The 22,500-nt window shown below is 47.2% G+C and overlaps 1 protein-coding gene across 3 annotated transcripts in view; it reads right to left on the bottom strand.

The window, feature by feature from the left end:
• Window positions 1–11,010: 11,010 nt before the first annotated feature.
• tgfbr3 (transforming growth factor, beta receptor III) overlaps window positions 11,011–22,500 on the bottom strand; it is a 67,147-nt gene continuing 55,657 nt past the window's right edge. For all 3 annotated transcript variants that reach the window (XM_035524145.1, XM_035524146.1, XM_027026342.2), the window contains 6 exons: window positions 22,336–22,500; window positions 20,800–20,953; window positions 17,620–17,664; window positions 17,263–17,304; window positions 17,058–17,165; window positions 11,011–14,524 (listed from right to left, as the gene is read on the bottom strand). The exon at window positions 22,336–22,500 is cut by the window's right edge and continues 132 nt beyond it. In XM_035524145.1, coding sequence (XP_035380038.1) covers window positions 14,406–14,524; window positions 17,058–17,165; window positions 17,263–17,304; window positions 17,620–17,664; window positions 20,800–20,953; window positions 22,336–22,500 — 633 coding nt within the window. In that variant the 3' untranslated portion in view covers window positions 11,011–14,405. The remainder of the gene's footprint in view (window positions 14,525–17,057; window positions 17,166–17,262; window positions 17,305–17,619; window positions 17,665–20,799; window positions 20,954–22,335) is intronic.

Below are 22,500 nucleotides of genomic sequence, written 5' to 3'. Positions count from 1 at the left end.
GTAGTATTCTTGAGCAATTTAAGGGAGGGTCCATTCTGTCACTGCTTCCTAACTGAGGGAGTTTTTGTAGAGAGGACATAGCGTGTTTGTGTGTGTGTGTGTGTGTGTGTGTGTGTGTGTGTGTGTGTGTGTGTGTGTGTGTGTGTGTGTGTGTGTGTGTGTTTGTTTGTGTGTGCATGTGTGTGGTGTGTGTGTGTGGATGTGAGCATATTTGAGCAGTAGACAGTTACCTAACTTACCTAAAAAGGAACCCTGTTCATGCTCCCAGTAGATATAACTAGCTACTACCGCTAGTCAACGAACAGACAGCTGGACAGCTAGCCAACTAAATACATAGCTAAGCAATTTACTAAGTTGCAAGTGTTGCTTGTCATGTTGTGTTGTGCTAGCTACCTCAGTTCAACCATGCGGCTGACGTGTGCTAGCAATCTATGAATTACTGTCATATTCCAGCCGGCACAACTCAATACAAGTACAGGTCCCCACTTCCTCTGGGATGTCAGGCTATATTGGATTTAGTAAGGTCTTCTAGAGGGTGTTGCTCACTTCAGAACATTAACATAGCCAGGTTGGAGCCAGTCCATTCCCAGACCAGACGTCAGGTAAACCGCTCCTGTAACCTGACGCTCAGTGGGTGAGGAAGACGTGTGGTGCACGTCTACTTCAACGTGACAGCATACACCTGCCATGGCCTACGACCCAAAGGTTCATTCCTGGTCACTTGTCTGTTGCTAGGAAATGGTAGCGAATCTCTTCAACCTGCATGTCTACTGTGGCATTGGCACTCTGGTCTGGCGCCATGTGCCATGGGATACTTTAGCAAGTCATCCATTGAGCCAAGGATATTTTGGTTATCAAGTCAGTACACGGACCCTTAACCACTCCACAGAAAACCCCTGATCTGGAGGGTTTACAGCAGGTACTCCTAGCACTTTCTCACTGAACAGACATTATGGCGGAGAAGGTGTCCACAGCCAGCTCAGTAGAAGTGCCCTGTCCCTGCCTGAGTGCCTCCCGGCTGCCACGGTGCACTCTGTGGTCTTTTCTTTGCCCTTCCTCTGGTCCTGTGGCTCCAGACCACTGATCTCTCGATGACTGCTTGTCTCTTCCTGGAAATGCGGTCTCATCCCTGGAGCAGGAGGGGCTCACCCTTGTGTCCAAAACTATCAGCCATCGCGATTTCCTAGATCCTAGTCATCTCGTTCTCAGTGCTGTGCACAGAAGGTCTTCTGATTGTCTGGCATGGCAGAAGCAGCGATGCTGCCTTCTTCTTTTAGCCTGTCTGATGTGAGAGCTCACAGGAAATGTTACTCTGTCTGCCTGCACTTTGTTGGGGAGGCTTGGGCAGGCACTCAATACCCAATGTTTCTCAACTTTCTGTCTGTGGAGAGTCATTAGGCTCTGGTGTAGTGCAGAGCAACTTCAGCTTGGCCGACTCGGAGCTGTAAGATTGTCTTCAGTGCTGAAAGTTGCCTTCTTGACTCAGGGCATACATCAAGGAAGGCTTCTAGTCCAGTCTCAGCTAGCCTGTTCTGTCCAGGTATCCACCTTCTAATGCCTGTCAGTGGTGGCTCAGTGGTTAAGTTACTTGACCTGTAATCAAAAGGTTGCCAGCTCAAGTTGCCACTGGTGGGCCCCTGAGCAAGGCCCTTAACCCTCAATTGCTCAAGCTGTACTCAGTCATAATTGTAAGCTGCTTTGGATAAAAGCGTCAGATGAATGCCATAAATGTAAATGTCACTTCTGCACCTGGGCTGATGGTGGAGAGAGCAGCCTGCGTGACCAGTGGAGGGTACTTGAACCACACTTTTGTGGAGGCAGCTGGGCTGTAATCATGGTTGGGCAGGTTTCTGAGGACTGGCTGTGTGGCGAAAGCAGCTGTGTTCTTATCCCAGCTGGGCAGTTCTGTGGGGATTGTCTGTGAGTAATCCCATCTGGGCAGTTCTGTGGGGATTGTCTGTGAGTAATCCCAGCTGGCAATTTCTCTGGGGACTGGCTTTTCTCCAGTGGTCCATCGGGTCTTCTGCAGTGCCCTGGTGTCTTGTCACACCCTCTCCAGGAGCTTCTTGTCTTCTGCTCGGCTTGTCTGTTGGCTAAATCAGAGTGGAGGTCATGTATTCCACCACCTTTGGCACCAGTGGAGCATCTCGCAAGCAGTGCCATGAAATCCATTTTTGCAGTTTTTGTTCATTCGAAACAATAGCAACAGAGCAACAAAGCAACTTGCTCTGCTTTACTGTGCTGAAAGCCACACAGGCCCAGATGGGAGCGTGAGTGCCTAACCGTTCCCACACCATGCTCCGCCCCTAGAATGCATTATTAGCTTTGACAAATATTTGAAACGCAGCGTATGTGGGTAACTCTGCTTTTCGGGGATATTTTGGATTTATTTTTGGTTGATAAGTCACAGTTTCCTGGGAGTAAAAATTAGGTTCTTAGCTTGTCAATATGCTCAATTAAAGAGTTTCTATCATTAAACTATAACACCAGTAAAGCAGTAAAGGAATAGTTTATTGAATAAAGGACTCTTATGTGGTTTATAGCATTAAGGAACGAGCTTGCACATTGTATTCATTCAATATATTGCTTTGTTCTTTTAAAAGGCATTTTATTGTCTTCTCTCAGCTGCTACTCACATCTGAGCCAGTCGTTTCTCTGAGTTTTGTTTATTATATGCTTTTTATGAGCTGTTGTACTAGTCCTGAAATTTTAGAGCACACGTTTTAGTAAAAACATTCGCATAACATCTCCGCGAAGGGCGACTTGCCAATGATTATTATTTCATTTGCAGTAATTGTTCCTCCTTGTTTATTTGACAGGTTAGTGGCAGCTGAAGAGGAACACCTGAAGAGGTGACAGCAAGCGTCAAGGTAAGGGCCCCTCAGCTGAGACGTAAACACACCAACACAGACGAGACACCCGTCATGAAGGAGCGTCATGTGTTGAGTCCTCAGATGAACAAGATGGGCCCCGCTAAGTGTGTTTATCTGCTCACTGTCAGCCCCAGAGATATTAGCGAGCATGACGAGAGTGGGCTGGTTGGCAGTGTTCCGGTCGAACGTGGCACCACCTGGAGGAGGGCTGGGCTGGGATTGTTTTTGTTTTTCTTTTCAGTCTGGCTCTTCCTAACGTTTGCTCCTTGTGCTGTCTCATGTCTCAGGGGCTTTTCCTTGCCTCTATCTCCCTCTCTCCCTTTACGTGATCGTTAAGCGTCCGGAGCCAAAGCTCTCTAAAGGCGCCTTGTGATGATGCATGATGTAAAAGAAAATTCAAAATCCACTGGGCAAATACTCAAACATAAAAAGGATTCTTATCACGTCCGAAGACTTTTTGCACTGAACATATTGTGTGTTCACTCCTTGTCAGAGGAAGCAGATGAAAGAGTAGGTGTGAGGGAGCAGCAGACCTCGGCCTGGGACTATGTGTTGCAGTCTCCCCGAGCAACATGTAGACGTGTGCTGACTGTCTCATCTCCTACTGCGCCGCCCACTACTTCTCACTGAAGGAGCAGACCTATGAGCTTACAACGCAGATGGCAAGACCTTCTCAACCCGAGGGCCGTGATGAAAATATCCAACCTGAGAACACAGCTGGAAAAGAAAAAAATAAATAAAAATCCCAACCCTGATCAGTCTGATGCACTGCCTGTCAGGCTGTCTGCTTCATAAAGCCTCGTCCCTGTTAGCAGATGCCTGTGTGGCAGTGTTCTGCACGTCATTATCAGCCTGTGGATCAGAGAGACTCAGGTGTTAGAAGATGCGTCCTTAGCTTCCCTGTAATGAAGAACACATCCGTACTCAGACACATCTTCTGCGTGTGTATGGTGTATGTCACGTTTGGCACCTTAAGATGAAAAGGTGTGTTGAATGTGTTTGTGGATTTATTTGTATCAGTCTGCCCAGTCTGTCAGAGGTTTTTTGTTTGTTTGTTTGTTTGTTTCAAAAGTGAGAATTGCATCTGTATGTGGTTTCACATTTCAGTGTTAACTCCTCAAACCCTGGTCTGTCACCATCACACTATGGGGTGATATCGCGAGTCTGGAGGTTAACCCAACACTTTCCTGTGCTATACATTTCTTGAACTGAAGCATGGTATGTACTGCAGCTGTGCGCCACTAAGGGACAGCCAACCTCGGCAGCGTTTCAGCTGGAGGAGAAAAACATAGTTAAGGATGGTAACATAAACAAGACAGTCACTTTGAATAAATGGTCCAGGGTCGTAATCCTGTGTGTTTCTGTTTCGCTGCCCATATACGGAGAGAAACCACGCTCCCAGTGCGCACGAGACCAGGGCCGACGATCGCTTTGGGGATAACCGTTTACTTTCGGAATAATCAAAGGGGTTTGATTTTGGTGAAAATCGCGGCGGAGTCGTTGGGCGAACATTAATATCACAGACCCTTTGACTTCGACAGAGCCAGCTGTAGAGCAAGCAGACGTCTGGGTGTGAGGCCGGACCCAGGCGCGCGCTGCTCTTCCGACCTGGCCCGACTCCGAGACACTATAAACGAACCAAAATGCTGACGTCTCTGAAACGTTATCGATCCGTTGGATCACGGCTGAGAAGAGAAGGTCGGTCAGACTGTATAAACTGATGCACGGTTTCCTGCCTCCTCTCCGCTCCAGAAACCTGTTTTTTCTACTCTCCATAACGATGAGTTTAACAGCGCTGCATCACGGAGAGGCCAAGCGTCGAGCTGGTAGCAGGCTACCGTAATGCTGCCGTTAGTGGAACGACAGTAACGCATCTGGCTGAAACTCTGTCTGAACCAGCAGTGCTGGAAAGGAGAACAGCAACTGCAAAACTGTGTGTGGGATACAGACAATAAAAATGATACCAAACGACACTCGTTGCGTTCCCTGAATAGGCACCGTCTTTCTTAACTGCGCCTGAAATGCATATTCATACATAAACCGAAGTAAAATATACAATTACGAAGAGTTTATGATAACTGGCTGTTGGGTAAGTAGGTGCAGAATAGCAGTACGTCGTCTGATGTGATGTGAAAGATGTCTTGAAGCTGTTCTAACTATAATTTGGTTGCGATTATGAATCATGTGTTTGAACTACTTGCACCACAGGGGTTTGTGCTCACGCGCAAGTCTGCTGCGGTAAAAGGATAACAAACGTATATTATCAGGGGGGATTTCTTCAGGCGAGTAACGGTAATATTGCTGCAGATGCAATCTTCATTAAAGGGGTGAAATAGGGGGGAGATAAATATCTTTTCACATAGTCTGCCTTAATGACAAGGGGAGGGAGTCAGTGGGGGTCACGTGACTTTTTATAGCGCCACCTGTAGTACGCAGTATCACATAACCCCCCTGAGATTAACATGAAATTACTCCCCACAGGTAACTCAATCGTAATTCAAAATCTTGATCATAATACTCTTAATCCTCACTCTGTTCCAACTATTTGATGTATTGTGTGCTCGGATATACTGTAGGTGCGCCTCTATGGCTCTCAAGCACTGTACTTTAGCAGGCCAAGAGTCAAAGAGGCTCAGATGTACATAAACTGAGATGAACCACTATTTTACTGTTTACAGGATGTGGAGTCATAGGGTAAAGTCTAACCACTCCAACAACAAATCCCTGTATATATATAATAATAATACTTTTGCCACACTTGTTTTCTTTAATATAAACAGGTGTAGAAGGGAAGAACAAATGGCAAAGCTGCCCAGTGCATATTGAGGATATACGTTACAGTGATTAGCAATGGATGAATCCATCTGGTTTTCTACCTGCAATGAACTTTGAGAATAAGTATCAGATTATGATACACAGTAGAGTCATCAGTGTTAAATTGATAAATTGATGCCTACAGTATAGTCTGTTCATTTCAATCCAGCTGGAAAGTGATAAACACAGTCAGAATTAATTTAACACTGGGAGCTTTGCTGTGTACTGTTTCTTGCATTTTATTGGAGATGGAATTTTGTTTTGGACTGAAATCCAGGGTGCTCATAAATATTATGCAGAACTAGAGAGACGATACAGACAGACAGACAGACAGACAGACAGACAGACAGTTACAGACCAAATGACATAGAGTCAGACAATGCAAACTTTACCCAGGGCCAACAGCACATGCTGGAGGCTGAGGTTCTGTTATTCAGATTGGGGGAGAGGAGTGTCCTTCAGGACGAGACTAGACTGATGAATCTGGCCGTTATGCCAGCGAGTGTTGCTTCATCGCTGCCCTGTCCTCAGTGACCAGTATACCATCATACTGACTGGCGAGCAGCCTGCCCAAATACCAGCTGCTGGAGTGAGGAAGAAAAGCCAACCCTCTATTCAGTCAAATTCTTTTGAGGTTCCTTTTCCCCCTCTCATAATTATGTTGACATAAATATATAAATAGGAGCACTTGTGGTGAAATATTTACACTCAACAAAGCCCAAATGAAGTCTTGGAGGAGTTGAGGGTACACAAGTGTAGGGTTAAATCAGCTTTAAGACCTGAGAGCACAAGTTAAGGTGCGGCACGGCGAACAAAAGAAGAGCTTCTGACGTGCCTGTTACAGCAGTCACGCTGTGGGTTAAAACACTCAGAGACAGCTACAAATCCACCGCCCGTGGACGCCCAAGGCATAGACCTGACATGTTCTGTTTATTTAAACCAATACCTGTGTCAAACGCCTTGCGGAAGCCATGTGATAATTAATATAATGCTAAATCTGAACGTGTCTGATCTGCCGTAGACCAGCAGTAGCCTGGGATGTGGCATTTAAAATAACATGTTTAAACATTTAGAATGTTGTGGTTATAAAACTGCTGAATTACACAGATTCGTCCTGATAAATACTGTATGCTGCTGTCTAAAAAGAATGAGGTTAACTGTTATTAAGCATTGATTTCACTACCATTTATGCTTACACTGGAATCTGAGAGGACTAAGGACTGTGTAAGTTTGTGGGTGCTCAGATAGATGCAGTGGCACTGTCAGTCAGGTGACCCATGCCTGGCAACCACAGCCAATGAGGTTCCGATCATTTTTATTCCACATCCAATCAGAGACTGTGGTGCCAGGCATCTCCAGATGAACTGGAAGCTGAGGATTCTAAAAAAAGTTTTAAAAAGAACAACTGTTATGTAGTGTGTCTCCTGTTAGTGTTGTGAAGTAGGCGTGAGAAGGTATTTCACAGGAAAACATGAAAGCTCTGATACTAGCATCCAGAAAAATGGTCCCATGTGTCCAGCTGGTCACGCTGAGCTGCTAGCAGCAAACATGTCCCCTCTCGGTGGGGACCATCGATCAAATGCTGTTCTCCACCAGCCGAGAGTCGCAAAAACAGAGCCTCCGTCACACTCACACCACGGCCTCCTCCGCTCCACATATCTCACATGTTTGACTTTGAACGGTACGCGGCCTCTGCTCCCTGAGGAGGTAACGCAAATACACAGCTGAGCAGCTGACCCTGCCGCAGCCGGCCAGGGCTGGGAGGCAGGAACATGGGGAAAGGGTTAGACCACATCCGCTAGCCATGCGGCATGTATAGCTAACAGCAGTCCAGTCCTAGTAACTGAGTCATTCCTCCACTGTAATCATACAAGCTATGGAGTGCCTTAGTTTGTTATTAGCACACTGAAAGATACACACATATCCAGAGTTGGGGGGGTGTTCACGCATTAACTCATGTGAAACATGCCTTGCAAACACAGCAGTGAGCTTCCTCTGATTTGACTCCCCAAAACAGAGTTCAATAGACTCGGAGGCAAATTCCCCCTCGTGCGGCTTCGCCCGCAGAGACAGAAGGAGTGAATGTGTGTGCACAAGCTAGTTTCCGAACATCATGTTCTCTTCAGCACCATGGACGCCACCAAGATCTGCCCTGATCTTCTCCTCCTCTTCGCCAGGGTCGTGCCTCCACCCGCCAGCCAGTGCGCGTGAGGTGGTGTGAAGCGGTACCGATGGAGGTGGGTACAGCATCTGGTAGTGTTTCAGCATCCACAAGTAAGAGGGACATGCAGAGAACCGCCCGGATAGCCACACAATGGAGCTTTGCCGTGGAATAACAGGCTGGGATGGAGGCTGCCCCTCCTGGAACATCTGGGCCGTGTTTGTGGCGAGAAGTAGTAGGCAGTGGGGGCATGGGGCCATCCTGCATGTGCAAGTTCAAAATAACGGCCAGATTTTGGGGAGGGTTGCTTGAATATCCACATATGCTGTTAATGTTTTACCCTTCTCAAAAAATATTACATTATTACATTACTTCATTACTAGATCATCCGATACAGCTTCCAAAGTGATATGCAATGTATATTTCAGGCCTTGGGGGGATTTGCAAATGAATGTCAGCACATTCTTAATGAAGTGAGTAAAAGCAGTTTTCCGTCTTGCACGTGTTTTACCTCTCTACCCACTTTCTCCTAAAAAGGCGTTGTAACTTGAGAGAAGCAAAAATGACTGGTGTGTTTTAATGCTGTGCGTTAAAGTGTCTCCGTAACAGAGGCTCAGTAATGGCTCTCTTCAAAGAGTCCAACAAAGACGAGGAGAATAACGGCTCACTCACTCACTCTCCGCTCACGTGTTTGGACTGCTTTGGAAAGATAAGTGGTTATTCTGGTGAAGGGCCAAATGATCCTAATACACACACACACACACACACACACACACACATACACACACTACTGCCGAATCTCTAAAACAAGCACACACAGACATTACCCCCACCCCTCTCTCTCTCACACACACACACACACACACACAAACACACACACACACACACACACACACACAACCACCTCCCTGAAACTGCAGATGATCCATCTTTCACCGTGTTGTTTTATCCATCACAGTGCAATCTTCTGGGTGTGCTTCTTCACACGTAATGAGGACAGTGATATGCAGAAACCTCCCGCCCTCGTCCACTTCTCTCTGAATTACACTCGGAGCATTAATAACTCCTTTACTCATATTGCTGTTCGTGTTCTGTGTTTGTGGATCTGCAGCAGGTTCACAGTTCAGATTCTGGATGGAGCCACAGACTTATTACCATGGTGATGGTGTTGTAAGGCCTACAGGTGACATGATATCACTGTGCTGGCAGAGCTGGCCAAAAACGTCAACTCTGATATATGATAACCAGATCTGAAACACTTATCACAAATCAGTCATTTTCAAATATTCATTTTAAACTGAAATGGCCCAAATTATGATTTGCAGCTTGTTTTTGCAGGAATTTTTTTGTGCCTGTACATTACATAAATTATGCAATCGTGCATGTGTGTATACATGAGTAGGTTATTTGCATGCAAATAGATTTGCAGTAATATGATGCGTGTGTTGGATGTTTGTGCATGTAGATAAGGACACATGCACACGCTGTGGTGTGTATGCAGGTGTGTGTTGGCATGCACGTCTGTGACGGAGCTGTCATTGTGCAGTGCGAGAGATTTCAGGGCTACACTTTCCAGTGTTTCCAGCCATAAAGAGTGAGTCCTTCGTCCTCCCTAGTACAAAATAGTCATCCAGCACCTCTGTGCCACAATCCAAACCATTAGAAACTCTGCAGAATGAAATCTCTTTTATTGACCCTGGCAGCCACACTGTACATAGTAAATTTAACAGCTCCTGTGACCGAGAGCGCGGCGTGTGCGAGCAGGATGTGAGACAGAATATAAAGCTCTTTCTGTGGAAACTTGGATTTTAACCTCTCGTGAGCTGCCTCTCCAGCTCAGGAGGGAGGCACTAGTTCCTGCGTTCCCTTGAAGACTGACAGCCTGAGATACCAGTGTCGTTCATTTGTGAACTGATGATGGCATATGGCTGTAGATAGTTAGGGTGTAGTCTTATTCTCTGGCCACGATCTCAATTTCCATGGACAAGCCAAAGGCTACATAAATCCATTAAGACGTCACAACGCGATGAATTTAAAATTCTAAGGAGAAAAGGCCCTTTAAGGGAGGTTACACGGTGCTAAGTTGTATTCCTAAGAGGTTTTCTAAGAATCTCTCCCACTAAACCTCCTACAGCCATAGACCTGCTGAGCTCAGCAGCATTTATTTAGCTTGTGCAATAGTTGAGGCCTGACGGAGCTCGGAGATGACATGGGTCACGGAGGTTAGCAGCCTTCGGTAACACTGGGGGGTCACGGGGTAGAGAGAGAGACAGGCCCTGGGGGGGGGGTTAGATCTGTCTTTCTGTGATTTAATCATCTGGCCTTGTGAAAACGCAACAGAATAAGAGTTTGGAAGGGAGATAATATGACGAAAGAGTGAAAAAATACACGTCTTCAGGGAGGACTGTGGTTCTGGAGTTCTAAGCAATGTTTGAACAGAGGTCCAGTGGCGAGGAAGACAGACAGTTTGGGTTCTGGTTCAGGTGACATCACGTTTCCATGGCCACCCACCCCACGGCTGTTCGGACTGGTCAGTTCAAGAGCATAGATGATGTCACCAGGAGAACATTTCAGCTCTCCCCCACCATCTGTCTTTATCTGTTCTATTCTCCTTAAACACACGTTGAAGTGGGCTGAAGTGAGCCGCTTTAATGAAACATAATAAGGTCAGTGTTGCCTCATGGGGAATGCACCAGTGTGAGTGGTGTGTTCACTAAATTAGATCCGTACATCATCAGTATACACGTCACGTACTGACTTCTCCACAAGGGCAGAGGGCGCATAGCTACGGTCACGGCTCCAGAGCCAAATTTAACCCATTGTTAATGCATCTGTTGTTCAGAGACGATGTCTGCAGCATTATGAGGGCTTATGGAATGCCATAAGATGAATTAAAGGAAAAAACTGGAAAACCCACTGTACAGGAACAATCACTGCCGAAGTGTTGCAGTGACTTTCTTACAAAACTAAATATATCCCAGTAAGTGGCTTTTTATGGCAGGTTGGTTGTATGTGTATCTGTACTCGTCTGGTATGCTAGAATGAAAACTCAAAACATCCATACGTTTAGAAATGCATGGCTCCTACACTAAGGTTGCCTGTGTGAAAAACGGGAATGTCGATGTGAGACTCTCAGTCTATTTCCATGATAAACATAAAACATTTCACAAAGATTATAGGAATTTATTTTATATATATACACACACAAGACATTCCTGTAGCATGCATATTTACAGAGCAGTGTATTTACAAACAAAAATGTTTCACATACCATCAGAAACAACTTAGTATGAGCTGCAGAAACAGAACTGACCTGTGGAAAGAGCTGTGTAGCGTGTGCTCACTCCTATACCCAGCTGTGTAGCGTGTGCTCACTCCTATACCCAGTTGTGTAGCGTGTGCTCACTCCTATACCCAGTTGTTTGCTTCCATTAGCCTAAAGACCGAAGGATTCACTGCTATCAAGGGCCTTCCAACGTAACACATTTATTATGATGAAACATCCAGCCTTTATTGATTGTGATGATATATGGAGATAACAGACAAAACATTTCACTCTGATAAGAGATGAACACACACACCCACACACATAGTCAAACATGTAGTATATGCAAACAGCTCATATGCACTCCTAATGAGGTAGATATCAACAGCAAACATTCAGACAAAGAAAACACACAGACAGTATTCGACTCAGGAACATTCTAGAAAGGTGCCGGAGGAGTCAACTACAGTGAGCAGGGACTTTCTCTAGCACACACAGTGAGAACACACGATGAGAATGTGTTGGGGACACTTCGGACACCGTTGGCCTGGACCATAATAAAGATTACTGGCCATTAAAGACAAACATCACAATTCGGCACTGCTCAGAGCGCTTACAACATACAACGCAACACAGCTGTTTCAGGAGACGCGGCAAGAACTCTGAACTACACACAGTGACACACCCACCCACCCAGAGACACACACCCCACACACAGACACACACCGCCTAATGGATTATTATTATTTTAAGATGTGAGTGGCTATTCCTCTAGGAGGGAAGGATATGTGTGCACGGTTAAGCACTCCACTTTCTCTAGTCAGCAAAAGTGATAAAATATGCAAAAAAAGAAAGAAACGCGATTTATCACCCACAAATGCTAATCACAGCTGCGGTAAATACATGTCCGTGTCAAAGCCGTAACACATGGATTATCAAAACATTACGTATTGTTGCGGATACATTGCAGAGAAATATACCCACAAACTTTCACAGTAAGTGATCAGAATTATAGCTTGGCTCCAGGTCATACCTTTAAAAAATATAACTTTATACACAAATATATTTATATATTCATACTTTGTTTACTCTCTCTAAAAGACGTCTTTACAAGTTTACACGTAAAAGCTTTAAAATAAAATACATTCCACAGATTCCGCAGCAAGCAATTACGGTAATGACAAGACACAGATGATGTGTGCAGACTACGGGGTTTCACATCCAACAGTATACGCTGCACACTACACAAAACAACGAAGTCCATCCTGATTCATCCTCTCCTACCAAGACCCGACATGTCCAAACAATGTGATTTAAAGGCGTCTTTCCATCTTTGACATTCATGTGTATTTTTGACGGTGGGATCATTTTGGCATCGTGTTCATTCATAAAAGGACCACGTCACATGCAGCACACTCGAACACGCATGGCTCTCTACACACAGGAAAGGTCATCCCAGACATGGGGACAATAAGAAAGAAGAAACAAACACTAATGAATCGGTGGGAGATATGACACTTACAGGAGTGGAATGTTGGTCTGAAATCTGAACCGTAATTTGACTACAAATTTGACTCGTTTTAATATTTAAAGAAATTTTAAAATATAAAATTTTTCAAAAATATCATTTAAAATTTTAAATTATGTAGTATGAAATTAGTCTTTTAGTAGCAATATGTGTGAATTATTCTGACATGACTTACAAATATTTCATACTACAGGAGAGTAAAAATCCGCTAAATTAAACTGCCTCTTTTTTCAACTCACCTTTTTAAGTAATGCCCAGATAAGACAGATCAACCTCTGTAACTTATATCAGTGATCTCATAGTAAATGTGTAAATTGCTTTTTGTTGCCAGCAAATTATTAAGCCTAAAATCATTCACTCAAAGAATTCTGAGAGAGAAATCTAGGAGAATTCCACGAGAATTCCAAGAGAATTCCTAGTTCCAATATATCAGTTTTTTATTCTATATCTGAGTTTTCTAATAATCATCTCTAAGTTTCTGTACTTTTTAAAAGTTTCTAGTGTCTAGGCCAAATTATTGTACTTAGCTGATGCACATTAACATTAATAAATAGATCGTTTTTCAAAAACAATTCCTTATTAAATATTAACCTCATAGAATCTTTACATTAGAAACTGATATCCATGATATATGAGCATAGTGTTAACTATGTTATCTATAGCTTTAGGACGATTAGTTGCATTTAGAGGTGGCTATTTTCATGGTTAAAAGTTCTTTATAGTTTCTCTCACAAAAATAAACTATATATATATATATATATATTTTTTTTTTTTTTGCTTGTTTGTTTTTACATATATATAAATGTTCTTTTAGGATAAAATCTGTATAGGTGTATTAAGACGTTCACACAGGTCAATGATGATGGAGGTCAGAGTGATGGTGTGTTCAGCAGTTCCAGCTTACAGTCAGTGCAGCCAGGTACTAGAACAACATCCTACCAAAACACACACCTGTGTGTACCCAAACTCCAACCTGGCTGCAACACTGTTATGCTAATTCCTCCACCCCAGAGAAGGAATATAGGTTATGGAGCTTAAAAGTATATTCAAAGCACAAACAACCTTTGCCCCTGGAGTCCAATCACACCACCTTGTTTCGATGTTTCAAATATGATTTTGGCGTTGGGTCACTGTTGCCCTAAAACCAAGATAAACATCGTGCTAATTACTAATTGGGGTGGAAGCGTACTCGTGTGTCTCTTTGAGGAGCTGCAGCATTGCGCACGCACGCGCTGGCTCACCCTCGAGTGACGCGTTTCCCTCTCGCGCCGATGAATGATGGGAGTAAACACACGTTGTTATGGACAGGCATTACCCAGCCATATATGGTCAAAACTAAGTTCTCTATTGTAGTTCTCTCGTTCCCTTTCATTCTTTCTGGTTTTTTTTTTGTTTTGTTTTTTTTTAAACAGCACATAAAAACTGTGTCCATGTTTCTCATCCGCGTTTTTCATCTGGTGGTGCTCCAAGGCCCAAGGAGAGCAGGCAGGGCGGAGGAGGTGGTGGTGGTGGTGGTGTCCACAGCTCCAGTGGCGGATGAGGAGGTGGTGTCCACAGCTCCTGTTGTTTTCATGCCAAAAAAAACAGCCAGGTCCTCATGCTGCGTTTATGCTACACGACTCAGTCTGGGCTTCAGAGCCTGACTGCAGGAATCCAGGAGGAAAGAAGTGTCATCTGAACCTAGCACAGTGACCTGCCAGGCCCTTATGTGTGTGAGTGTGTGTGTGTGTGTGAGTGTGTGTGGGAGATGCTGTGAGGTGGGTGCTACGCGTTACTGTTGCTGGAACACGGGGTGCTCTGTGTGCTCCCTATGCTGTGTGCGGCACTGCCGTTTTCCGAGACAGGAGGAGACCTCGGCACGGGCTGTCTCCCCGCCGAACCTCCTGGAGGGAGAGAGAGACAGAGACAGAGACAGAGACAGACAGACAGAAAGACAGAGAAAGACACTGATTACACTCACAATGAAGCCTGTCAAAATGGAACTAAAAAAATGATTCCGATTGGTAAACTCCATCCTCACTCTTCTGTCGTGACTTGTTTGTTTTTGTTTACAGTGATGCCCGTGTGCAGAGCCCTCGGCTCCAAAGCGGAGTTAGAACAGCATGGAGAAAACGAGAATGAGTTTATTTATTTATGCTCGCCTGAGGAGAGAGGGAAGTGTTTTTCAGCGAGTCCTAGGTTTCTTTTAAATACTTGTCACAGGGATTCAGTGTTTTTTTTTTTAATGCACTACACACTACACACAGAGCTAAGCGCAGAACCACACGCTGCAGAAAGCAGACTGTGTGTCTGCACATACTTGGCTGAGGGCTGACCAGAATTGTGGGTGTGTGTGTGGGGGGGGGGGGGTTGTGTGTGTATAAGGGAGGGGAGGATGTATGCATAGACAAGGACAGAGTGAAGGATTGGACTTTCTAATTACATCAGTTGAGTTCGGAAGCCTCCTTCCCATTTACATATGGTCTTACGCGCACACACGCACACACACACACACACACACACACACACACACACACACACACACACACACACACACACACACACGCGCGCGCGCGTTTTCCAGAGCCCAGCACTGGGCGCGTTCTCTGTCTGGATCCCCTTTCCAGGCCTCTGGGCTGCTAATGTTTGCCAGAGATGTTCTGCCAAGCAGGCCGAGCTAAAAGCAACAACACCCCCCCCCCCCCCCCACGGCAAGCGCGGCCTCCTCCAAGCTGCACTATGAACTCTCATCCTCCGCTCCGCCAGCCCCGCCCCTCTCTACAACGCAGGTAGCACCACGCCTACCGCTGATCCCTACGAGGGGATTATACTTGCGCATCTCTGCCTTCTCTTTCCGCAACGTGACCAACGAGCACGCCTCCTTTTCACCCACAGCGATGCTCTCCACGTGTTTACATGCGTGAGACGCGGCGGCCCATCGACCCGGCGTTCTCCACCGCTGACGGCCTCGCCGTCGCTAGGGGCAACCTCCTTAACCCATCACCAAGACGAATGACACCGAGGGTGGAGAGGTGACCCCTGCATTCCGTATGCAACTCCCCCTAAAATAGCATCCTGCAGCCTTGCTAAACTTCACCACGGCGACGGTTTTCAAATGAGACGGAGAAGGCCATCGGGAGGGTCAGTAAAGTTGACTTGAAACTACACAGACGATTTTTGGTCTTCTGTGCTCGCAACAACTGTCCATGTACCACCAACGTGCGCCATCTTCACACGGCTACACGTAGAAGTGCCGAAGTGCGTGTAAATGGACAAGGCACAAGAGTGTGAAATCATCGTGAATGGTAAGAGATAAAACAGAAATGACAAAGAGTGACCAAGACTTTGCACTTTGAGTTCAGCAGCTTGTACGTGGCATTACTACTCCTGGGCTTATTTCATCAGTGCTCACGTTCACGAACTTCAGAATTCAGTGATATTTCAGGCTATTTTGAAAACCATGAAACATTCGGGGTTATACCCTTCCCATGACAAATGCCTCCTTTTAAGGGATTTTTATTTGAATAAGACAAACCTGCCGTGTAGGAGAGAGTTAACGGTACTGTCTTTAGAGGAAGACTATGGACGCAACAAACGTCTCTGCCAGTCATAGCAGGACAAGCAGGTGCACAGAGGTGAGGTCAGGGTCAGGAGCGAAGGACAATCGGCCCATGCAGAGAATGCACAGACGATGACCGCCACGGGCCAGTGCTGGTTCAGTCCGAGAGCGCGCACACGCACACACACACACACCCCAACACCCCAACACTCCATATTAGTTTGATTTGTGTCTAGATCCTTTTTAAAGGCGCTGTGACTTTTAAAGAGGATTAAATGTTCGATTTAAAAACGGGTCTGTGGTCAAGATTCTGACCCAAGGACTGGCACCAGGACGGGAAACAGGGACGGAGGGAGGGAGAGTGCGCATCCTCTGAGGGGTCAGCAAGGGTCGTCGGCCTGGCGACAGCGAGGCGGGGAAGGGGGAGGGGGGTGTATGTGAATCTTGGCATGGGATATTGTGTGTGTGTGTGTGTGTGTGTGTATGTGTGTGTGTGTTTTCCTGTGAAGCCTGAGGAGACCCCTACAGCAGACATGGGGAATTCCAGACCCACTCATGCCATTGTGTCCAGAATACCGCCGAGCTGCCCCTCTGCCCCCACACAACTTGCCCCTTTGCCCCTGTGCTCCCTGCCCCCACACAACCCCCCTCTGCCCTCTTCAGCTGACAAACAGGAAGTAGTTAAGCACCCGTGCGTTATTGTTACCATGCTGCTGTCAGCACAGGATAGATTTTCTCCATGATCAAAAATGGCGTTCCCTGTTTCGGGAAGGAACTTGGCTTGGGAAGGTTCACGTCAGGCGAGTGTGTGTGTGTATGTGTGTGTGTGTGTGTGGGGGGGGGGGGGGGGGGGAGAGAGGACGAACTCATTCTCTCACCTGTGTGTGAATAGATGAGCCACAGGGCTCCTGTGAGCAGGGCACCAATGACGAATGCAGCGAAGGCGATGCCCACCACGGTGGGCGTGTCCAGCACGTACACAGGTGCTGCAACACAGCAAAGCATAGTCCCATGTGATCAGAACCCAGATCTCACTCCGGTCCTATTCAACATACAGTCTGACTCAGGCATGTAGGAACTTACGCGTCATGTTGCTGGGAGCCAGAGGAGGCCTGTGGGGTGGAACTGCAAAAATGGATGCAAAACATTTCAAATGCAAGAACAACACAATTAAAACAAACACATTGCTATGGCAACAATGCACCAGGCCATGCCAGAGAAGAGGTGGGAGTCTAACAGAGACAGGTGACGACGCCCACCGATGTGGGAGTGTCCAGTACATCAATCTATGGTGCAACAGAACAAACCACAATTCCAGACAATCTGATGCACGCACTCACACAGAAAAAAGATCTTCTCCAAGCCTGTGTGTGTCTGTGTGTGTGTGAGGACGATGAAAAGCTCCACAGCACTTGTGTGAAGCCGCAGATAGGAACTTACCGGTATCGTCACTGGGAGGCAGCGGGTGGCTGCAAGTTGGAGGAACTGGAAAACAAAACAAATCCAAAAACGTTTCAAACATTTCTAAAGAATGGCCAGTTAAAACGTACATCGCTATGGCAACAGCGCATCAGACCATGCTAGACAAGCGATGGGGGCCTGAGAGGGACAGCAAGATACTGCCTTGATAAGCAGGTGACAGCTGATCCTCTCAAAGTCTCTGACATTTAGTTTGGCACCTGCAGTGATGGGGTCAGGGGGTTGGGTATGAGGAATGCCTCCTCCGACCCAGGAACTAAGCGGATGGGTTTCAGAACTCTTAATTAGCTGTAATGACCCCCAGATACTCTGCACAATAGCCCCTGTGTGCCTATTCTGGGGGAGGACACCTTCCAGTTTTGGTCGTGTATACCGACAGGCGATGACGGACCGTCAGCGAAGAGCGTAGCTACAGAACAGCCCTCACCTCGCCTCTCCACCCCTCAGAACACCCCCACCCGTCCAGTTCATACGAGACAGGGGGAAACAGGACACGGAGAATTAGCACGTGCTGCTACTAGAGGCCAGGCCTCGTGGAACACCACAGTGTAGGGACCAGGACAAAACATTAATAATCGAATCAAATCCCCAAATCTTGACATTTGATTTGTGTGCCCGTGAGGAATCGTGAGGAATGCCACAGACGGTTATGACGTCATCCCTAAGCAGAGCTACATCAGTTCCACATCAGATGAGGCGATTGGACCTCGGGGCTCGGATGGTGCTTTGAGCCAGCCAATCGCAGAGCGGTGCCACCTCGGGCCAGTCTTTTGTCCTGTTGCCTCGCACACCTTTTGTGCTCAGCTTAGAGGGGCAAACAGGTCAGAGACTGAGGGGGCAGAATTTACACGGCTGTGTTCTAGAGCCCCAGAGCCATGAGTCAACAGTCTTTACCTACTACCTCCGTTACCACGGTGACCCGTGGTTTCTTTCACTGCTAACTGCTCACGCACACGCACGCGCACACACAAAGATTCCTACATGGCTTTGTACTTTCCCCACTTCATGATTTCCAACCTTTTGCTAGGTTTAGTTACACTGCTGTGTTATAAACACTCACTGACCAATTTACGAGAAACACCTGTATTGGACCCGCACCACCTGGGTCGTTCTTTCGGGCCCACCTACCTTACCGAACATCCGATCTGATCTGCAGACCATCTGTTGGCCCCCTGCACAACTCATCAGCTCAACTCTACTGCCTTCAGCAGCAGTCAGTTTCTAACCCCAGAACCACTGACTGGATATTACACTGGGGAGATTTCATACACAGTAGTAACACTAAGATGGCAATGGCGCGGTAGTGGCATGGGAATGTCACCGGAATGGCATGGAAGTCTGTGTTGTGCATCAGTAGTTGAGCACAGCAGTGTGGCTGGAATTGCCGTGCAAAAATCCCAAACCTAGCAACAGTCCTGCAGATACAGAGGAAGACGATGGTGTCCACAAACAAAGGTGTCATATAGTCTCTAACCGTACGTACATAAAGCAAATAAGTCTTCAAGGTAGGCGTCTCTAACCCTGGCTGGACAGCATGTAGGAATGCCAGTACTCCGTAACACGGGATTCCCAGGAATCAGCACACATGTAAAGAACAACCCAATATTCACCAACAACTGGCTTCAATCAGCTTCCATTTTGGAAATAAATACAAACACACAAAGTTAGATGTGGATTTTTTTATTTTATTTTTTTTATGTTGCGTAAGATTTTGTAAAAGCACAGGAAACGCTCTGTGTTGTGGTGAATTGGACGGCAATGTTTAGCTCCGCACTTGTCCCAGGGGCCTGAATGACCAGAAACGGCCCTGTTTGATTTGCAGATGAAACCTCAGCCTTGGCGCGCTGTCCAGCACGGGGTCCGCGCGCCTCCTTCAAAGGGGGCCTGTTTTTTTTTTGCCATCTCAGCCTGAGAGATGTCTTTGTGTCCCGAGCTCGGCCCGGTGCTTTTCTCATTACGCTCACGGCACATCAGCATTCCCTTAATCTTCACCCGGCAACAGGACCTCGGGAATCCGGCAGCCGCCGCACAAAAGACGCCCTCACGGTGCAGATTATTGTGAACCACGCGCGCGAGCTGGATTCGCACGGAGCCTAATTTACACTCGGATCCAAATCCAAATCTAGCACGCAGGTGTGGGAACCGGCACGCCTCTCTTTGAAGTCTGTTTATTTCATTTTGTTAAGAAGTCTGTAACTAGCACACAGATTGCACCAGTCTCGTCCAAGGCAACACAACTCTATCTCTGAGATCTAAACCAACCGCTGGGTGCCACACCTTGTTTCCTAGCGGTGTCAGCGTGGGGCTTGGTGATTATCCCGGGTCGGTTTCCACCGGCATTGGGAGTCCACGGTTCTGACTCACCTCGACCGCGCTCTGCTAAACGAACAGCGGAGTGGCATGCACGGGGAGACAGTTCATGAGATCAGGCCAGGCTGACGTGAGGTCATTGTTAGTCAGATTACTGACATGCGGCCGCGACGCAGACGCCCTCCGGCGTTTCGCACGCGCACAGCTCCCAGCGGCCAGGAGGCCCGAGCCAGGAGGAGAAGCTACAGAATAAACACATGAGCGCACGCAACATTGGGGCTGCGTTTTCTGGCAGCTATCCCCAACCCGACACGGAGTCCTGCTTTCCTTTCCACCCTCCCCACACACACACACACACTCCCTCGCCTTGTGCCGGGAAGGGGAGGTCTCGGAGGATGGCTAAGTGAAAACAACTGTAGGCCCGCACTGGAAAATAACTCTTTTTCCATTCCTTAAACACTGACTGGGAGAGGACGGCATCCACTGGCCCCCTCTACTGCTCTAATGAACCACACACACACACACACACACACACACACACACAAACACACACACACACAATGGCCACATGATAATCTCCAGATGGAGTTATGTGCCACAAAATGTGACATGACTTTTCATTTCTCTCTACTTTTCCTTTCTCACACACACACACACACACACACACACACACACACACACACACACACACACACACACACACACACGCCCATGCCATCTCTACGTGGTTCATCTCATACCGCCCACTATATACGACCGCTGTGTTCCGTTATCTTTGCTTTAGCTGGGTTAAGGGTCTTGGAGGGTCACCCAGGTCTCGGAGAAACATACCAGGCATCTGCGTGCTGGCTTCCTCTTCCCGGTCACCGGTTTTGACTTCGTCGGACACGACCACCAGGGGTTTGGTGGAGACCTTGGTGTTCATGGCCATTTTCATGATGAGGTCTGCGCTGACAGACGCACAGGCAACCTTCGGCATCATACACTGCGTGGGGAGGAAGAAGGAGGAAGAGGATGCCTTTGCTTTAATGGCAGAATCTCCCCACGGTCTGCGGTACCGGGCACCACGCCCCCCAGGGACCACCATGGCGGTCCGTGGTGTACACAACATCCAACGTACCACATGCCCCCCAAAAACAAAGCCAAAATTCAACTGCGTGTCCTTTGTTTGAAATGGAGTCTCTTAAGGAAAGTCAGACAGCTGGATTAAAGACATGGGTGGATATTTCAACAGCCAGCTGAGGGTTTCTGCACAAAGGATTAAATGTTCATGTTTCCTAAAAATGGAGCATTTTAAAAATAAAACCAAAACTATCTGGACGAGTAGCTTCTCTGTCCTGGAGTAAAATGAAAACATCCTCTTTTATCTGAAGGCACATGCAGGATGTTATACACACATGATCCTGGTCAGATGTTCACCACTTTCATGCTGGTCTAGATGAAAGCAGAATTACACACTTGACATGACCACATTCTGCTGCGTGGTGACGTTACAAACAGGAGAGAGAACAGCACACACTTTCAGCATGTCACACAGTGATGTGTGTGTGTGTGCACGCGCGTGTAGGTGAGTGTGTGCGTGTGTGTGTGTGTGTGTGTGTGAGTGATGTGTGCGTGTGTGCGTGGTGGAGATTAGTGATGGGAGGGAGTGTGGGAGAGTCGGAAGATTTACACTGGCCAATCAGAACGCTGGAGCCGAGGGATTTGTTTGGTTCTGTGCGCGGTTGCTTAGAAACAACGGAGACGATCCATGCATCCTGCTCTTTTGCAGAGAGGAGTGATGTTGGCAGCTGGCACAGTCAACGAATTCAGAGTAAACAGTGAGAACGAATCGGTCAGCCGATCAGGGAGGATTTAGAAGAGAGGCATTCTAACAGACTGGGGGACGCAGCTGAGGGACGCTCCAACAGAGGCTCTAACAGAAAGGAAGACAACAGAGAGGGGACACTCCAACATAGAGGGGGACGCCCTAACAGAGACAGGGATGCTCTAAGAGAGAGGGGACGCTCTAACAGAGACAGGGATGCTCTAAGAGAGAGGGGAAGCCCTAACAGAGACAGGGATGCTCTAAGAGAGAGGGGAAGCCCTAACAGAGACAGGGATGCTCTAAGAGAGAGGGGACGCCCTAACAGAGACAGGGATGCTCTAAGAGAGAGGGGACGCCCTAACAGAGACAGGGATGCTCTAAGAGAGAGGGGACGCCCTAACAGAGACAGGGATGCTCTAAGAGAGAGGGGACGCCCTAACAGAGACAGGGATGCTCTAAGAGAGAGGGGACGCCCTAACAGAGACAGGGATGCTCTAAGAGAGAGGGGACGCCCTAACAGAGACAGGGATGCTCTAAGAGAGAGGATGGCGCACCAATACCTGCGGCAGCCCCTGAGGGTCATCACGGCCGTTGGAGCAGAGAGACATCTCACAGTGCAGGAAGAGCACAGACACATTGAACCTTGACCTGAAGGTGAAGCTGAAGCGCTGCCTGTCCATCTGGGCGTGCGGGATGGGGAAGTCGACCTTCTGGGGGTAGTACAG

This window comes from Electrophorus electricus, chromosome 3 (genome assembly GCF_013358815.1).
Source record: "Electrophorus electricus isolate fEleEle1 chromosome 3, fEleEle1.pri, whole genome shotgun sequence".
Classification (NCBI taxonomy): Eukaryota; Metazoa; Chordata; class Actinopteri; order Gymnotiformes; family Gymnotidae; genus Electrophorus; species Electrophorus electricus.
The sequence above is the reverse complement of the archived record's forward strand: the minus strand, read 5'-3'. Positions and strand labels throughout refer to the sequence as shown.